General features: G+C 34.7%; 1 protein-coding gene across 2 annotated transcripts in view; it reads left to right on the forward strand.

The window, feature by feature from the left end:
• Positions 1 to 19,358, forward strand: part of parga (poly (ADP-ribose) glycohydrolase a) — a 45,775-nt gene extending 26,417 nt beyond the window's left edge. For both annotated transcript variants that reach the window (XM_051126539.1, XM_051126540.1), the window contains exons 13-18: positions 4,723 to 4,870; positions 13,196 to 13,274; positions 13,444 to 13,552; positions 13,778 to 13,883; positions 16,119 to 16,247; positions 18,367 to 19,358. In XM_051126539.1, coding sequence (XP_050982496.1) covers positions 4,723 to 4,870; positions 13,196 to 13,274; positions 13,444 to 13,552; positions 13,778 to 13,883; positions 16,119 to 16,247; positions 18,367 to 18,557 — 762 coding nt within the window. In that variant the 3' untranslated portion in view covers positions 18,558 to 19,358. The remainder of the gene's footprint in view (positions 1 to 4,722; positions 4,871 to 13,195; positions 13,275 to 13,443; positions 13,553 to 13,777; positions 13,884 to 16,118; positions 16,248 to 18,366) is intronic.
• The last annotated feature ends 1,180 nt before the right edge of the window (positions 19,359 to 20,538 follow it).

A 20,538-nucleotide genomic window follows, 5' to 3' on the forward strand; every position in this document is an offset into this window, starting at 1 on the left:
TTTATCTTGAACTGTTTGGCAATATTGGCATTATTTTTCCCCCAAATTACTTTTTTTTTTTTTGTTTTTTTTTTTTTTTAAAGACAAATAAAGTTTAATTATTTTGCAGAAGAGAAGGCTTTAACTTGTATTAACTTGTATTAAGGGATGATGCCATTTTGACTTCAAATAGCGTTCTACTTATTATAAACAGGGTTTGTACAACGTGCGTGAAGTACTTGAATTTGACTTTTTAAAATGTAAAGGCCTTGAAAACGGCCTTTACATTTTAAATATTCCTGAAGAGGTACTTTAAAAGTGATTGAATTATTAAAAGACAGTTTATCTATGAAATAAGCATTAAAAAATATTGTTTTCAGTAAGCACGTCTTTTCATGCAAAATTTAACAATTCAAAAAATGTCATACTTTTTCTCTTATTTCAGTTAATGTCATAAAACTAAACCAGTAGTAGTACTGACAATGCCATGTAAACATGACTGAAGTCACAAAAAGAGGAACAGATGAACCTAATCAATTGAGTGAGTCACTTTTCATTCATTTCAAATGATTCACTAGAAAAAAACAGATCAAGTTAAAAGAGTCATTTATACAAAGCACGTGTAGTGATGGGTGAAATTAAGCTTTTCAAAACTCAAAATCAGTTACACCATTGGGTCACAAAATTATTTACTAATAGTTTCGAAGTGCTTCAATTGGATCGCGCATCATTTGATTCAGATCAGGACATCAAATTGCGTATCGCGATTCATTTGAGTTAGATTGATACTTCGGAGGGGGTTCATGAATGACTCAGATTGGAAATTTCATTTGATTCAGATCAGGACTTCAAATCGTGAATCAATTGATTTAGATTTGGACTTCGGAAGGGGTTTGTGAATCATTTAGCAAATTGAATGATTCTCGATCCGCGCTCGGAGTTGTGACCTGTAATGATAGTTTTCAAATCATTATTCAGATCGGGATGTTAGAGTGTGGATTGTGAATAATTTGATTCAGAAAGATTTGTGAATCATTATTCAGATCGGGATTTTGTGCGAGTGCAGGTTCGCGAATCATTAGTTTCAGTTCGGGACTTCGGAGCAGATTTGTGAATCTTTTTCTTTTCTGACAACCTTTTTATTAAACAGTAAAACATCAAATCAAAGAAAAAGTCTTTAAAAGTCCTGGAATTTCATTTTACAGTATCTGTATGAATCCTGCATAAACTTGTGCTGCAGTTTTGTCATCTTTCTCTTTAAATTCTTAAGCCCTTCTTAAAGCAGGATGGATTCTGATTGGCTTTCAATGTAGATTTATTTCCATTATGCGTATCTTTAGTTTTTTTTTTTTGTGTGTTTTTTTTTTTTTTTTTTTTTTTTAAGATATGCAGTTTTGATTTAGTGCTGAGTGATATACCGCTTCGAACGGTAAACTGGTTTGAATTATGCAAATGGTATGAATTTTTAAAAAAAAATGGCGTACCGGTACAAGTGGCTAAACAACATACACGTGTCCTTAATTGAGAGGAGATCCCTGTTAACTGCATACACTTCTGACTAATAGTTAGAGAACTGTTAATAGCACACAATTAATTCTTTAACTGGGCAAGTAAACCAAATGGGAATGGCTGTTAACAGAAGCCAGAGATGCTGAAGATGGACACAAAGAAGAGAACATACTATAGCAGTCAGATCAGCTCACTATTCAGGATGAGCAAAAGGTGATGAGTGTATCTCTGCAGGGAACCGACTATGTTTAGAAAAGTTTAAATGGTATTTTCTTTTCATCTCACCTCCATATAATGCATATTAATGTGGTGTTTAAAAGTGTTGCGTTGCACTGTGCTGCTTTGTTTACAGCAGTAGCCAAGGAAACACTGTATCCCTGCTGTTCCATAAGCGCCACCTGCTGTCAGAGAGTGAATTTGTGCTCTCGTTCAGCCCGTCTGCTGTTTTTGTTTCGTTTAGATGTTTTATGTAGCATAATATCACAAAGCTAAGATCAGAGCATTCTGTTTTTGCTTTGAATTGTGAAATTATAACAACAACTGCTCATGCTATATGTAGCATGTATGTTTAAATCATGATTAAAATGTAGTGGTTCTGAAACTGTTTCATGCATTCTGATTAATATAAAGGCACAGTCAGTGATAAACCGTCAGAATCCTAAAAAAAAACGTGATACAGATTTTTGGCCAAACCGCCCAGCGCTATTGATAGTATAGCGAGGAGAGTCTTTTTGTTTATATAGCAAGATTTTTTTGTTTTGTTTTTGTGAAGCACAAATTTGTATTGGACGCAACATGTCAAAAACAAAACAACAGCAACCTAAACATCTCAGTGTTGACCCAATTGACTGAGATTCTGCAGATCCGTTGGCCCCGATCACGTCCCTCCTTGCACCTCTCGGGTTCATTGCAGAGTCTGTCTGCCGGGGTCTTCTGCCCTGCTCTTCTTTTCCCATCTCTCCCCAGTTGGGGCAGGGCACACCCTGACAGCTGATGGGCACACATGAACAGCCCTGGGAGGTCCCAGGAGCCCGGGGTCCTGCCGGCCGGATTGACGGATGTTTCCGGAAGGGTGGGACGGTCTGACAGGTTGTCAGTAGTGCTGAGGAGAGGCGGGGCGGTCGGAGCTGGAGTTGAGTGACCTGATCAGCGAGATCATCTGGCAGCCTGCCAACCTCCCTCCCCTTTTCTCCTCCATCTCACTGAGGAGGCTGTGGCCCAGTGAGTCCGGCCTGACAGCCTGCAAAACACAGCCTCAAAGGGGTCCTACACTTCTTACCCTGTTTACCTTTTCAAAGCTGTCCTGGGCCAATATTAGCACTGCTGCCCACACTCCCAGTCTGTGAAATATAAAAATGCATAACAATAGGAGACAGCACTGAGGAAATGGCTTCCACAGCAGAATTTAGCAGTGCCACAAATCAATCACTCATGTAACTCATATAATTATGTATTTGATGTGTTTTACATCAAATATCTCCTACACTTCTTCTTTATGTCAATTGTTTTTATTAATTAGGAATAGAAATGTTTAAAAATAAAAAATATATATATATGTATGTATGTGTGTATGTGTGTATGTGTGTGTGTGTGCATGCATGCATGCATGCATGTATGTATGTATGTATGTATGTATGTATATGTGTGTATATATATATGTGTATATATATGTATATGTATATGTATGTGTATATATATGTGTGTGTGTGCATGTGTATGTATGTGTGTATGTATGTATGTGTATATATATATATATATATATATAATTTTTTTTTTTTTTTTGCCATTTCAGCATTTTAGTGCCACTAATATGGTAAATAGTGCAAAACTTTTTTATTTCATTTTTATGTCAGAACTGATTTTATGTCAGGCACTTTTTCTGGAAAAACATCAGGCCACCCTTATATGATACCCCTGATATGGTATATAAATGGTATATAAATACTAATGCATACCAATAGTACGTGTAATATGGTTGTATAGTGTGATATAATGTGTTGCAGTATGACATAATTTTATAAATAAAAACACAAGAGTATTAAATGTGACCCTGGACCACAAAACTAATCAGAAGTAGCACGGGTATATTCATAGCAATAGCCAAAAATACAATGTATGGGTCAAAATTATAGATTTTTTTTTTTTTTTTTATGCCAAAAATCATTAGGATATTAAGTACAGAGTATGTTCCATGAAGATATTTTGTAAATTTCCTACTGTAAAAATATCAAAACTTAATTTTTGATTAGTAATATGCATTGCTATGTGTTTCATTTGGACAACTGTAAAGGTGATTTCCCATCACATTTTTGTTTTTGTGTTTTTTTTGAACCCTCAGATTCTAGATTTTCAAATGCATCTTGGATAAATATGGTCTTATACTAACAAATTTATTTATTTAGCTTTCAGATGATCTATAAATCTCAATTTTAAAAAATTGACCCTTATTACTGGTTTTGTGGTCCAGGGTCACAAATTAGACAACAGCCTAAATAGTCTGCTTGGAAGCTGTGAACATATTTACTCATTTGTTTTGAGTTATCTGACCTTCATGGCTAGTGACCGGTCCTTAATAGATCCATTATTCAGTAAAGAGGAAGTGGACATTTGGCCTTGGCAGCAACCTGCAGGGTCACAGTTGAAAGAAGCCTGTTCTGCTTGTGTGTTACCTCAGTGAAAATGTTTTCATGTTTACAATTATATATAATTATAATTTTGGATGTTTATTTATTATTTTAATTATTTACCTAATTTAGATTTTGCTATTTGTTTTGTTTAAATTACAGTTACAGTTTCATGGCTGAGAAATATTTATGGCCATTAAATTTTCTGAATTCATTTGCCATCAGCAAGTGTAGCAAAAAGGTAATTTTGGATTTGTACATGCACCAAAAATTTTGCACAAATTGAAGGTCTCCAGAACTGTGCAGAATTTTTTCCTTCTTTTACTTTACTCGTCTTTTGTAGTTTTACGCACAGTCGGGTAGAGCACTCTATTTTCCACCCCGTGCATTTTAGCACCCTGTCCCTTACCCAGAACCTATAATCTCTCGTGACATACTGGACAAACATCCTAGCTTACAGTCTGACCATTTGAATGTTCAGACAAGTGTCATAGATCTCTGTACCGTAACATCATTTCACACCAAGGATGAAATAATATTTTTTTTTTACCCTTTAGACCAGCTGAACAATTTTGCAGAAGATGAACATGTGTTTTTATTTGTGCTGCAGGTGGACTTTGCGAACAGGATGGTGGGTGGAGGGGTGACAGGTATGGGGTTGGTCCAGGAGGAGATACGCTTCATCATCAACCCTGAGCTCATCGTATCACGCCTCTTCACGGAAGCTCTGGACTACAACGAGTGTCTCATCATCACAGGTTAGCACACACACACATGCACAGCAGTGGAAACGGTCCGCTCCTCCCTCCCGTCTGTCCTGCACACCATCACACATCCCTGTCTGATTGATCTAAGCCACCACTCAAGTGTCGTGTTCCTCCCTTCTAGCTGTTCAAACACCTGTTTTCTAAAAAGTGTGAAAATATTAGCTTTTTTTTTTTTTTTTTTTTTTTTGCTTGGATGAACCTATGGCTCATTATATAATGAGCTGGCTTGGGAATCATGACGAATTTAATGATTTTACTTTCTTGACATGGAAATGATTTTAATGACAATTATGACAATATTTTTGCGAGGGACCCCTTTCAAAAAGTCATGGCAGCTGCGTTTGTACTGTGAGGAAAATTATTAAGCGTTATGAAAATAGTGTTGTTTTCTAAATAAAATAATTAGTATTAAATGTAATAAACAATAAAAAGATAATACACTACCCCATGGTTTCACAAACAAGGCTTAATCCTAGTCCCAGTCTAAAATGTAAGTCTGAGCTGTTTTTAACTGAAAGAAACTTGCACTGACTGATCTCAAAATATATTAATGCCTTTGTTTTGTCTCAAGATGCACATCAGTAATGTTCTTTCTAAGACGCGTTTATAAAAATGACTTAAAGGAACACTCCACTTTGTTTGAAAATAGCTAATTTTCCAACTCCCCTAGAGTTAAACAGTTGAGTTTTACGGTTTTCGAATCTATTCAGCCGATCTCCGGGTCTGGCGGTAGCACTTTTCGCATAGCTTAGCATAGATCATTGAATCCGATTAGACCGTTAGCATTTCAATATTTTTCCTATTTAAAACTTGACTCTTCTGTAGTTACATCGTGCACAAAGATGGACGAAAAATGAAAAGGAACTATACTCTCATTTCGGCATAATAATCAAGGAACTTTGCTGGCGTACCATGGGTTCAGGAGGCACAATGATATTACGCAGCCGTCAACTCTGCATCTACACAAACTTAGTGCCGGTCACTTTCAGGCGCTGTGCAATATCGTTGCGCCTGCTGCACCCATGGTAGAGATTGGCAGCAAAGTTCCTTGATTATTACGCTGGAATGAGAGTATAGTTCCTAGTCATATCAGCCTAGAAAATCACAACTTTTCATTTTCCGTAAGTCTTAATGCACAATGTAACTACAGAAGAGTTAAGTTTTAAATAGGAAAAATATCGTCATTATATATGGTCATTTTTGAGCGAGATGCTATCGGTTTAATCAGATTCAGTGATCTAAGCTATGCAAAAAGTGCTACCACCAGATCCGGAGATCAGCTGAATGTATTCAAAAATGGTAAAACTCAGCTGTTCAACTCTAGCGGAGTTGGACAATGAGCCTATTTTCGAAAAAAGTGGAGTGTGAACTATGACCTAATCCTGGCTTAGTCTAAGCCCTGTCTGTGAAACCAGGCCTATTAGTCAAACGTTTCTGGACAGTAAGATTTTTAATATATATATATATATATATATATATATATATATATATATATATATATATATATATATATATATATTTTTTTTTTTTTTTTTTTTTTTTTTTTTAAAGAAGTTTCTTCTGCTCACCAAGCCTGCATTTATTTTGTCCAAAGTACAGCAATAACTTTTTAAAACAGAAAAAAAAAAATTGAAATATTTTTACTATTTAAAATAAATGTGTTCTATACATTTTAAAATTTAATTTATTCCTTTGATTTCAAAGCCAAATTTTTAGCTCCATTACTCCAGTCACATGATCCTTGAGGTTTCTTTGTTGAATAGAAAGTTTAACAGAACAGCAATTATCTGAAATATAAATCTTTTGTGGCGTTATAAATGTTTTTATCATCACTTTTGATCAATTAAAAGCATCTTTGCTAAATAAAAAATACTGACTCCAAGCTTTTGAATGGTATAGTGTATAATGGTACAAAAGCTTTTTATTTGAGATAAATGCTGATCTTTGGATCTTTCTATTCATCAGAGAATCCTGAAAAATTAGTTTTAAATATTGATAATAAAAAAAATCTAAACGTTTCAGCATAAAAGAACGATTTCTGAAGGATCATGTGACACTGAAGACTGGAGTAATGATGCTGAAAATTCAGTTTTGATCACAGAAATAAATCACATTTTAAAATAAATTCAAATAGAAAACAGTTATTTTAAATAGTAAAAATATTTCAATATTTTACAGTTTTTTTTTTTTTTTTTCTGTACTTGGGATCAAATAAATGCAGGCTTAGCGGGCAGAAGAGACTTCTTTCAAAACATTAAAAATCTTACTGTTTAAAACGTTTGACTGGTAGTATTTGTAATTAATCTTGTATAAACATGAAAATAAGCATTTAAATTCAGTTCAAATAAATCATGTAGCACTTTTCACCAAAAAAACTAATAAACAAACTAGAAAGCATAGAAAACATAATAAAACTAATATTTTTTTAATTTACTAAATGTATTACAATTAGTGCAAGGAAATTATTTTTTAAGTAAAAATATTTAATGTTAACTGTCGCTTGCCTAAACAGTAACAGACTAAACAAAATAGTATTTGTTTTGTTTTGTTTTGTTTCTTTGTGTTTGTTCTGTTTTGTTTGTGTATGGACTTTATGGATGTATTGCGACTTTTCATCTCACAATTCTGACTTTTTTCTTTTTGTCTCAGAATTGTGAGATATAAACTTGAAATTGCGAGTTAATAAGGTCAGAATTGTGAAATAGTGAGAATTACAGAACATAAAGTTAGTGTGAAATATGAACTTGCAATCGCAACTTTTTTTCAGAATTGTTTGTATCCTGCAATTATGACTTTTTTTTTTTTCCTCAGAATTGTGACATATAAACTCGCAATTGTGAGTTATGAAGTCCAGTTCTGAAGGGAAAATGAGTGAGGGGACTGATATTTTCTTAGAATTGAGAGTTTATATCTCATAATTCTGACTTAATAACTCACAATTTTGTGTTCAAAATTCACAATTCTGAGAAAAAAGTCAAAATTGCAAGTTCATATCTCACAATTGTGAATTGCAACCGAATTTCTCACAATTCTGACTTTAGAGCTTTCAATTGTAGTTTATATCACAATTCTGAGAAAAAAAGCTTTTATCTCACAGATTTTTGAGATCAAAAGTTCTAATTACTTTATTTTTTTTATTTTATTTTTTTTTTCTAATAGGCTTCCATAGAGATGCCCATAAGTAATTAAGTGGCTCAGATTGCGCCTCATTCATTGAAAAATTAGTTCATTCATTCAAAAATTGGACAGTGTCCAAAGATGAGTGTCACAGTGTTTTAGTACATTATTTGAATTAATTTTCAACGAGACATTCAAAAACCATAAAATCATTCACCTTATTTTGCAGGGTTTGAATCAGGACAGAGTAGAGTAATCATGGTTGTTATTAGGTATTTATTTTTAATGCAGGATCCGATTATCGGTGAGCTCAGGTTTGTTTTCATCGGCTAATGAAGTCAGTCCCTGTAATCACACTCCTCTAACACTACTTATACTGAGCTGAATAGCACCTCACATGTTTTTGCCGCAAGCAATTTGCCATTTCTCACTGAAGCTTGTGTATACATTCAGCTCCATTCTTACCACCCCCTCCCCCCGTCTTCCCTCCTCATCCAATTTGAACGTAAATCCATTACATTGATTCACGCTGGACTCAGGGCAGTCCTGTTATTCCTCATTTCTCTCTAGCTGAATTGCCCTATTTTTCACCCTCCAACTCACTGTGCTTGAGTCAACACGTTAAGTGACAACCCCCCCCTCTTCCTCTCACTACATATCTCTCCCTCTTCTTCTGTGTCTCTCTCTGTCTCTGTGCTTTTCTTCCATCACTCTGTTCCTCCTTTATGAACTGTGCTCTTTGACTGAGTGGCAGGATTGGAGAGGAGCCCAGGTCATGAGTAAGTGTCCTGCATCCGATACATTACAAACAGTTTGTCCCTTTACTTCCTCACTTGTTGTTTGTAGCATGTGATCCCTGCTGCTGATTTCCAACTTCTATTGCTACAGAATGATACACACACCTAGGGAAGTAGAAAGTAGTGGTACTTCAGTGCTAATCAAAAAAAAAAAAAAAAAAAACAACTTAAAGTGGTTTTAATATTAGTCAATTTAGTATAAGAAGTACATAATCTACCAGTCAGAAGTTTTTGAACAGTAAGTTTCAAGTCTTTTCTGACTGCCATGCCTGCATTTATTTGATCCAAAGTACAGCAAAAACAGTAAAATTTTGAAAAAATAACTGTTTTTTTTTTTTTATTTAAATATATTTTCAAATGTAATTTATTCCTGTGATTTAAATTTTTTTGCATCATTACTCCAGTCACATAGTTCTTCAGAAATCATTCTAATACTATGATTTGCTGCTTTAAAAACATGTTGAAAACTGCTGTATAGTGTGTAATATTACAAAAGCTTTTTATTTCAGATGAATGCTGATCTTTCTATTCATCAAAAAAAATCTGAAAAATATTGATAATATAATAATAAATGTTTTGAACAGCAAATCAGCATATTAGAATGATTGCTGAATGTTCAGTGGTGTAATGATGCTGCATATTTATCTTTGATCACAGGGATAAATTTCATTTTAAAATATATTCAAATAGAAAGCGCTTATTTTAAATAGTAAAAATATTTCAAAATGGTACTGTTTTTGTTGTACTTTGGAAATGCAGGCTTGGTGAGCAGTAGAGACGTCTTAAAAATTAAAAATCTTACTGGTCATAAACTTTTGACTGGTAGTGTAGGTTACCTGATGGCTATTGGTTTTAATTACTAGTTATGGATTCTTAAGAACTGTAAGTTTGAGAGTGTAAGTTTGGTAATGAATCCGTTTGTAAAGCAGTTTAAATGATTCTTTCAGAATCAAAATTCAACTGGCTCAATCAAAGTCGTTTTTTAAGGTTCATCAAGTTAATCACAAATGATTGGTCATGGAAATGTCATTGAAAATTAATTTGTCACAAAGTGCTACATAAATGCAGCCTACAAGAGCTGCCACTTTTTCTTGAACAGTAAAATTGAAACAATTAAAAATAGATATAGATATAGATATTAAAAAAAGATGATGTCTAAGGGTTTTTGGGAAGATATAATTGATATATCTTCAAAGGTTATTGGTATCCCAATCAGTTATAATCATAGAGTTTGGGTATTAGGGAATACTGAATTATTAGATTCATCTCATCATAAAAAAATATTTCATACTTTTGGCTGGTACGGCTGGAAAAAATGTATATTAGTGAATTGGAAGCCGACTCATTCTCCATCTAGAAAACACTGGATCAACGAACTCATTTCATATTGCACCCCTGAGAAAATCCTTTTCAATGTTAGAAAATCACCGAAATCTGTTGCCAAAAATTTGGGCTCTTTTTTGGAGCGTTTACCTTCTCTTATTGCAAAATAACGGAAAGGAACTACTTTTTTTTAGATTTTTGGTTTTGATTTGTTGTTTTTTTTTATTAATAATTAAGACAGCTAAATAGATTATTTCTCGAGTTTTTGTTTGTTTGTTTGTTTTATTTTATTATTGAAGAAAAATGTTTGTAATGTTGTTTATACAACATATGTTTTGCTTCACATATCTGAAAATAAAACTAAAAAAAAAAGATGATGTTTAGGAGAATGTTCAGTTTTGGTGACCATTGACTTTTTAATATATAGGCAAAAAAAACCTGACATATATCAGTATATTTACTTTTTATTATTTATTTTATTTCTATTTTAATTTTATTTTTGGTTGAGCTATCCATTTAAATAGTTACAAATAATTACATAGTAGTTAAATAATTATTACACAATTACTTAATTGCGTAGTGCTTGTAAATTGCATGCCAGTCCAATCCAGTGTGTCACAGTGTTTTTTTTTTAGTATCAGATATACTGTATCATTTTTATTTTTTTTTTCATTTTGAATGTTTTATTTTATATATTTTATTTTCACTTTAATTTTAGTCAAAGTTTTTTGCCATTTTTATTGTTTTTTTTTTCAATTATGCACTATACCCTAATGCACTAAAATTACAATAAAGTTGACATTTCACTTAACATATATTTTATTTTTAAGGTAACAGTTTTTTTAAGGTTTTACTTTTAGTTGCTGTAATAGCCCTGATGTGTCATAAATGTTCCTCAAGCGAAATTTGAGCCTGAAAAACTGTGACGGCTTGGAGAAACTGAAATGTATGACCTCTTACCTGGTTATATAAAAAAGGTTCTTCCAAGGCTGACACCATGATGTGCCATGTGTCTTTGTTTTCCTATTTGGTGATGAAGACAGGATATAAATTGAGCTTTATATTTGTCTGTTTTTCTCACTAAAATGGAACAGAGTTACTTGTTCATCACCAAGTATTATCCAGTCAGAAAGACATTACTCAAAACCTGTAGTCTCGGGTATCCAGACCTTCAGACTTATGGCAGAAGGTCTGGGAACCTTGGCCGCTTTGAATGGCCAAGGACCGCCCAAGAGGTAAAACAACCAATCACGTTTCATTTTGTGCCACGTCATGTTTAGGGGCGTGGAAATGTCCCCACAATAACAGACCGGTGTGTAAAACTCTTAGATGTTGATCTTGATTTTACAGAGTCTATGTTGCGAACTTTACGTAATTCACATACTTTTGAAAGTCCAACATTTAGTTGATCCCGATAAGTGCTTGTCACAGTTGTAAACATGACGGCTTCACAGCAGGAATGTTAAAGAACACGACACACACGTCTCCCAGAAATCAAAAATATAGAATTCAACCAATCCGATGACAACTTTGAAACTCCTGAAGTGTTTTCAGTTTTGTCCGCTATATGCGTTAGACGTTCAGCCAATGGTCCGTGGCCGTGACGTCTGAGGCTGAGACTACAAAATCTGTGACAAAAAACATGGTTGACAAAAGAGTCAAATCGTTCACCTGTTACAGAGAGTTGTTTGCATAGTTGAATGCTCTCCTTATTTTTAAGGAATGACTGCAGTCACATCCACATAGAAATGTTGCGCTGATTGGCTGTTGCCCACTCGCACACCTGCTGTCCCGCTCATTTCTAATCCATCCATGCCCTCTGTTGTTTTCCAAATGCACTGTTAATAAATCAAAATATTTTGGCTTTCAAACCACTCTGTCATTTCCTGGAAAAATAGAAGAGATTTAGAAGTGGTTATACACCATTGGGAAGTCATTTTCAAAGGTGTTAGTGAGTTATAATTCTGGAAATCAGCCTCAAAGTCACTGTGAACTTGGCGCTTTCCACCCCAATCACAAAATACCCTCACATGGAATCAAGCTCAGATATTAGTCATCTCTCTCTCTTTTACTGACGTTCTCTCTCTCTTACCCCTGCTGCCCCCTCTTTCCACTTAGCGGTATTACCTCTGGCCACAATGAATGACTGCGGGAACGGCCTTCTCTAATGGATCCAGCCATTCCATCACGGTTATTACAACAAACGAAATATTCATCGTCATCTCCGTTTCTATTGCACAGCAACTCGCCTTTGCAGCAAATCATATCCCGCCAGTAATGCATCATGACACGGGCTCCTTAATGCACTCTTTCTGCATCAGTAGACTTGGCAGAAATGCTGAAGCGCTGGTACGGGGACTGGATTTTAATCTCGCGATTGCTCTTTGTCAGAGTGCCACTGAAACTGGCCACAAACGCTAATTAGATCAAGGTGAGGGAGGAGGATTCTGGAGGTCTCTTAATGGTAGTGGGGAGATGCGCAGTGACTGGAAGTGTTTTTCCATCAGGATACGGTCACTTAAGCAAGTGGTTTGATTTGCGTGTCCTAAAAGTAATAAAACAGATACATGCAATTAAAAAATGATCAAGAAGGAAAATTGTGTGCAGTATGTAATGAGAGCCCTTCCAGCTAGTTATAATAACATGTCCAATTTTATAATATAGTTGTTTATGATAGAGCTGGAAAACTATATGTAGTTTTCTACATGGATATTATAAGCAATCAAAATAATTGGGTTCCACTTTACACTAGATGACATTTTAAATTAATCTGTTATTGTGTACATACATTGTACTTATATTTTAAAAAATACCTGCATGTAATTACATATGTAATTCATTTCTGTAATTACATTTATAGTTACGCTGTTGACCCACCCTTTAACCTACCCGTACCACCTAAACTTAGTATCCCACCTCAGTAGCAGCAAAAGTGTTTTGCAAAACAATATGGACACAATAAATATACATTAAGGCCACCTAATATAAAGTGGAACCAATAATAATAAAAATCTGATGCATACTGTTTTATAAAATACCCATTTCTCATGTATTTCTGTTGTATTTGGTCTTTCTTTAGGCACAGAGCAATACAGCAAGTACTCTGGCTATGCAGAGAGCTTCAAATGGGAAGACAGTTACAAAGATGAGATACCCAGGTAAGGACAATCATGGATTACTCATGACAATAATTTCAGGAAACACCTCTTAACTTTTTAAAATGTAGTTAACTATCCTGAAAACCAAACAACAAAGACACGCATCATAATTCAGATAATAAAAATAAGGAAAGCCTGGAATTAAACAAACACCTTTTCACATGCTCAGAGACGGGTGGCAGCGGAGGTGCACCGAGATTGTGGCCATGGATGCACTAAAATACAGGAATTGCATGGAACAGTTTCAGTTTGAGAAAATGACCCGGGAGCTAAACAAGGTCAGCAAAGGCTTTAAGCAAATATTCTTCTGTCTTTCACACTGATGACATAAAATGGCAAATCCTTGACCCCCGTCAAGCCCTAATGGCCTTTGATTTTCTTAACCTTGCCAGTCTGTGTTGCTTAAAGGATTTAATGAGGCATGACATGAGTCTTCTTGTCAGTCTCTTAGTGATTAGCTTGTTTTTGTTTCTCTATGGTATAAGGATGTCTCCTGTTTTCAGGCATATTGCGGTTTCATGCGACATACTCCGAACCCTGAGAACCTCTCCGCTGTTGCCACAGGAAACTGGGGATGCGGTGCGTTTGGAGGCGACACGCGACTCAAAGGTACATGCAGGTCGTGGAGTAGAAAATAAAACCATCATCTGTTCCTCACAAAGTGAAGCTACACAATTCTGAAGATGCACATTTTTGAATTTTCATTCACAAATATTACAGTTATGACCGTTATTGACATTCTAGCTGTTAATTATCATTTTTTGGTGCTCATTAAAGGATTAGTTTGCTTCCAGAATTTTTTTTTTTTTGATAATTTACTCACCCCCATATCATCCAGGATGTTCATGTCTTTCTTTAAGTCCCAAAGAAATTAAATTTGACTACTATGGTGGCTAATGGTTTGAAGATGCAAATTGCATTTTTAATGCATCGAAGCAATCAGTCGTTTTCTTAAAATGAACAAAAAAATGGTTATACTTTTTAACCACAAATGCTCGTCTTGCACTAGCTCGACTTCATGCATTACATAATCATGTTGGAAAGGTCATGTGTGACGTAGACGGAAGTACCGACCTATGATTACAGTGGACAGACAAATAATTAACCACACGTGACCTTTTCAACATGATTACGTAATTTGTGAAGACACTCATTGCAGAACTAGTGCGGGATGAGCATTTGTGGTTGAAACAGTATGTAAATGTGAATTTTTTTTAAAGATAATGGCCGGTTGTTTTCGATACAGATCGTGTAGAGCAGTGTTGCCAAGTCTGCACTTTTCCCATGGAATTGAGATACTTTAACACTGTTGCCGCAGTTATTTTTCATGTCTGGGAACCCTGGTAAAAAATGGTTTTACCCCGGAAATGCAATTTTTGCCAGGGACCCCTTCCAAAACGTGACTGGGCTAGTTTTAAGTACCAGTTGGTCGGCTTTTGTTGTGAAAACCTGGCAACCCTGATGTAGAGCCCTTTAAAGTTGCACTGAAACTGCATTTTGGACCTTCAACCCATTAGCCACGATTGATGTCCACTATATGGAGAAAAATCCTGAAATGTTTTTTCAAAAACCTTAATTTCTTTGTAACTGATGTAAGAAAGACATGAACATTTTGGATGACATGGGGTTGAGTAAATTATCAGGGAATATTTATTCTGGAAGTGAACTAATTCTTTAATGGCTAATATTTAAAGTCTATACTGCTGTACTGACTAAATAACCCCTAAAATGTGCATTTTAAATGCTACAAATGAATGTAAACATCACTGCATTATAATTTGGAGTATGATAAATGCTGTTTGTAATCATACATAGTCAGTTGAACATATTTATCTATAAATTTTTTTTTATCATAATTTCTAGTTTTGTTGTGTTTTAGCAATCAGACAATACAGAGAATCTCTCTCACTTTGCTTTTTGGCCCAAGACATGTTTTTCCACTTTCCTGTTATTGATCAGCTGACACACATTTATGTTTTCCATTAAAAGTGCAACTGATTTTCCAGCCTCATCCATAAATTCATGGCAAGCTTGTGCCAGCTGATCGTTTTCTGTTGTAAGGATAATAACCATTTCATGAGATGATTCCATCTTTGATAGTTCATCATTGTTGAACCATGAGCCATCTGTATATGTTTGTATGTGGAATTAGTTAATTTCTCCCAATGACCTGCCACATGGTAAATTAATCTTGAGGCTGAGTTTTTTAGACCAATCCGTTAGTTTAGCTCTGGTTTGACTACAGATTACCCATTGTAATTGGCTGCTCTCATTTGAACACTGTTCATTCATCAGTGGACTCCATTCAACCTCTTTAAATATTTAAAATCTTTAGACTCAATTTGAAGCTGGGTGACTAAGATTGAGTCTCTTAATAGGGGTTGTTAGACATGGATTATTTACCTTTAAAAAAAAAAAAATTGAATGTGTTAGTCATTTTCTTTATAGCTAGGAACATGGAGCAAAACAAAAGATTCCTGGCGTTAGTGATGTATTGCACCATGTTTAGTCATTTAGGTTAGGCACCTATCAGTATTAACTCGGGACCCTCTGAGAATATCAGCAATATATCATACATAGAGCATGCAGCGGTTGATTGGCCCTTCATTGTGCTAATGGGGGGTGGGAGAAGCGTCTACATAGAATTTTTCTCCTTTGGTATTCCATATTCCCATGCATTAATGGCAGGAATCCATACATAAATGTATGCATGTCATTTCTGTTGGGATGCATGGTTTAAAGAGAAATGACTGTGAAATAAGAAAGGATTCCTAAATGGCGTTCATGGCTGCAGGCCCAGTGAAACTTTCGCTCACTGTCAGCTCTGTCCATTTGTCCTTCCAGCTCTGCTGCAGTTGATGGCGGCTTCAGAGGCGGGGAGAGATGTGGCCTACTTCACTTTTGGAGATGAGGTTCTCATGAGGGACGTGCATGCCATGCACAAATTTCTAAAAGACAAGTGTGTCACTGTCGGTAAGGGGCCTGTTACGTACATTTGCATTATTTTTGGACAGATCTGTTTCAGATTTCTGGTGCACATTTTTAAAAATGTATGTTTGTACCGTTCTTATTGCCAGTGGGTTATATATATACACTCCCAGTCAAACTATATATATATATATATATATATATTTTTTTTTTTTGGAAAGAATTCTCTTCTGCTTACCAAGTCTGCATTTATTTAATCCAAATAAATGCAGTCAAAATCCCAGTTGCAGCCCTAATATATATATAAATTTTTTTTGGAAAGAATACCAAGTCTGCATTTATTTAATCCAAATAAATATATATCAATATATATATATATATATATATATATATATATATATATATTTTTTTTTTTTTTTTGGAAAGAATTCTCTTCTGCTCACCAAGTCTGCATTTATTTAATCCAAAATACAGCAAAAGCAGTAATATTTTAAAATATATTTACTTTTTAAAATAATTGTCTTCTATTTGAATATATTTTAAAATGTAATTTATTCCTGTGATCAGCATCATTACTCTAGTCTTCAGTGTCACATGATTATTTAGAAATCATTCTAATGTGCTCATTTGCTGTTCAAGAAACAGTTATTTTTATTATTATTATTAATATTTAAAACAGAGGAGTACATTTTTTTTCCAGAATTCTTTGATGAATAGACAGATCCAAAGATCAGCATTTAGTTAGTATAGTTTTATTTAGCAAGGATGCTTTAAATTGATCAAAAGTGATGATGAAGACATTTATTATTTAGAAAAGATTTCTCTTTTAGATAAATGCTGTTCTTCTGAACTTTCTGTTCATCAAAGAAACCTGAAAAAAAAAATGCTCAGCTGTTTTCTACATAATAATAATAATAAAAATATTTTTGAGCAGCAAATCAGAATATTAGAATGATTTCTTAAGGATCATGTGACTGGAGTAATGATACTAAAAATTCAGCTTTGAAATCAAGGGAATAAATTATATTTGAACATATATTCACATAGAAACAGTTATTTAAAATGGTTAAAGTAGTATATTTCAAAATTGTACTGTTTTTGCTGTACTTGATGGATCAAATAAATGCAAGCTTGGTGAACAGAAGAGACTTCTTTAAAAACGTATTTATTTTAGTGGAAGCCATTATACTTTGTTTTCTGGATTCTTTGATGCGTTTATTGAAAATATTTATTTTAACAATGTTTACTGACTTTTATTTTTTAATCAAATTAATACTTACAGAATAAGTGTAAACAACTTTAAAAATATATCTTGCTAGCTCTAAAATTCTGATTACCCTAAAATGAAAATTCTCTCATTAATTACTCGCCCTCATGTCGTTCCAAATCAGTAAGACCTTCGTTCATCTTCGAAACACAAATTAAGAAGTTTTATACGTTGTTTCATGTGTCATGGTACTCTTGTGTATGTGCGACGAAGACCAACACGGAAGAGAAGAAATTGTTAAATAAAGTCGTTGTTCTTGTTTTCTTGCGCACAAAAATTATTCTCGTAGCTTTATAATACTGAGGTTGAACCACTGATGTCACATGGATTATTTTACCAAGGTCCTTACTACCTTTCTAGGCCTTGAACATGTCTGTTGCGTAGTTGTCTGTGCAGGGTCAGAAATTTCTCGAATTTCATCAAAAATATCTTAAATTGTGTTCTGAAATTGAACAAAGGTCTTAGGGGTTTGAAACAACATGAGGGTAAGTAATTAATGACAGAATTTTCATTTTTGGGTGAACTGTCCCTTTAAATATCTTGCCAAATCAAACAAATATGACAAACCATACAATAAATTTACCAGTTTTGAAATGACTACAATATTGAACCATTTGTTTCGCATAATTAAATGATACCATTAGTGTTCTTCGGTACGGTGAAGTTCTGCCTCAACTGACCCCGCTGTTCTGTCCCATTTTTCCTTTGTGACGTTTATTGAAACCTTTTTGAGAAAACGCTGTCAGCCATCTATTGTACTAAAGTGGAGACGGCAGTAAACTCGTGCGCTCTTTGATTTATGAATGGCTCTAGACTCGGCTGACGCCATGATGCTCGTCATCCCTCAAATCTTTTTTTTCCCCCCTTTCTCCCCCTCTCTCTCTGTCTGTCTCTCAGGCACTCTGTACGTCTACTTAAAGCAGTACTCTAATGAGGTGTACTCTAAGCATCTCCAGAGGCCTAACATCAGTCTCTATGGGTACATCTATGATAAGGTCAATACAAATACGGACCCGGAGCCCAGCCCCTGCCCCAGCGACAGCAACTTAACCACTACGCCTTCCCCCAGTCCTGCAGACTGCCATTAATGCTGGTCAACAGCCAACTCAACCTGTCCAAAATGCCTCAGTGCTTTCTTTTCCTTTAGGAAGACTTTTTGGGTGATTGTCTTGAGAGCACATTATGCCTTTCTTTTCTTTTCTACCAGTGAGTATGTTTTGAGTCACTATGAATGAGGGGACGGAAAGTATAGATAGACTGTAAATCCTTATTTCTGGTGAACATCGTTTAGGTTTGATCCCGGGATAGTTGCCAGACAAGCTTCCCAGGGATCAAACTTACTGCATGATCTTACGGAATTAAGTGATTCATCTAAGTTGGGTGACCAAGTTGTAGTCTTTTTTTTTTTTTTTAATTTTTTGTTCTTATTCAGAAACTAACAGTGATTCAAAGTTAAGTGTGTAGAGATAATTAACAAAATATGCATGCATGAGAACCTCTAAATACACAGTAAAGTCCCCTGTGACACTTGATTATCAAATGTATTGCACAAGACTTGTCCTTTTTTTTTTTTTTTTTTTTTTTTTTAATTCCTCAAATATGATAGGTTTGATAATGAAAGATGTGAAAAGGAAATATTACCTGGTGAAAACAACTTGTATAATCAGAAGTATAATAGAACTGCTGCAAATCAGACTGTGGGAAAACATATATAGTCTCTGCATGACATTTTTAGCAATTTATTACACTCAAGGTTTTTACAGTTTCATTTATTGTTTTGATTAAAGGCACCTTTAAGAAATGGGGTTGTTATGTAAAGGTAGTGAATATTTTCATATGTTTTGCTCTTTATTTTATTATGATTTGATAATTAAAATTGTTGATTCAGACACTTGTCAGCTGTTTTTTTCAACATACGGACCATGTTAGTCATAAATTGTAGTTCTAGTTTGTCCTAACTGACCTCTTTTGATCACCACTTTTGTTCTGACTGTTCCTAATCAATCTCAAATGCTTTTGAAGGTTTTCATCACTTCAAACCCAGAGCACAAGTACCACTTGGCGTCCAAAAGATGGTCCCTTATGAGCGCACTGTTTGTTTTATAACAGACGGAGTATCTCCTTAGTTTTCTCAAATACTGGGGTCAATAAAGGGCCAGACTTTAATAGAAATTTAAATGTCAGTGAAATGAGTTAAGAAGCATTACATTCTTGTCAACATTTGTTTCATGAAGAATGAAATTGTGGCCATGGAAGTATCAAATCACATTTCTTTTTTTTAAATGACGGCTGCCTTTAATAAGATCCCTGCTGTGGGAGGCTCTCAGCTCCGTCTGCTTCAAGAGCTGAAGTCAGAGAGCACCAAAATGGCATTTTCACTTATAATTGCATGACCTTACTTATGCTTGGTTACAAGACGCTTTTTGCTCTGACAGTCCTCCAATCTAGAGTTTCGATTATAACGCTGATCAAGAACAGAGAGGGACAAATGTAGATGTTTTTTTTTTTTATAATGACGTGTATAACAGCACCACAATATGAACCTGTGACTCATATGGCACCTTGTATTGTTTTGCTGTTATGCAGCACTTTTGTGTTTATAGCAGGAATAATACAAATGTGCCGAGTATCATTAATGTTTAACATCTCTATTGAAGACATAAGAAAGGTCACGCATGACGCTTTGATCCTGAAAATCATGCATTTGGCATTCTCTTACAGCTGTATTTTAATCATGCCTGTTTTACTTCTGAAACGACTATGATAGCAGCCCAGTGATGATTAATGACAATCCTTTCTTTTTTCTGGTAAGAGTGATGAAACTAGTTTTGAGGTACTGAGGGGGAGGGAAGGCAATTAGCTCAGACTGTAAAATCCGCCAACATCAATCTAGATGACTGAAACCACATGGTCAAGAGAATTCTGCACGATCCCTCAGAAAATTAGGAAAGCGTAATTGTCTAATGTGATTAAGAATCAGAGGTTACTGAAAATATCAATGTTCTCATTAAGCCCTGGCACAACTTAATTTGAAATCATTTTTATAAATATTTCATTGAATTTTAAACA

This window comes from Labeo rohita, chromosome 13 (assembly GCF_022985175.1).
Source record: "Labeo rohita strain BAU-BD-2019 chromosome 13, IGBB_LRoh.1.0, whole genome shotgun sequence".
Lineage (NCBI taxonomy): Eukaryota > Metazoa > Chordata > Actinopteri > Cypriniformes > Cyprinidae > Labeo > Labeo rohita.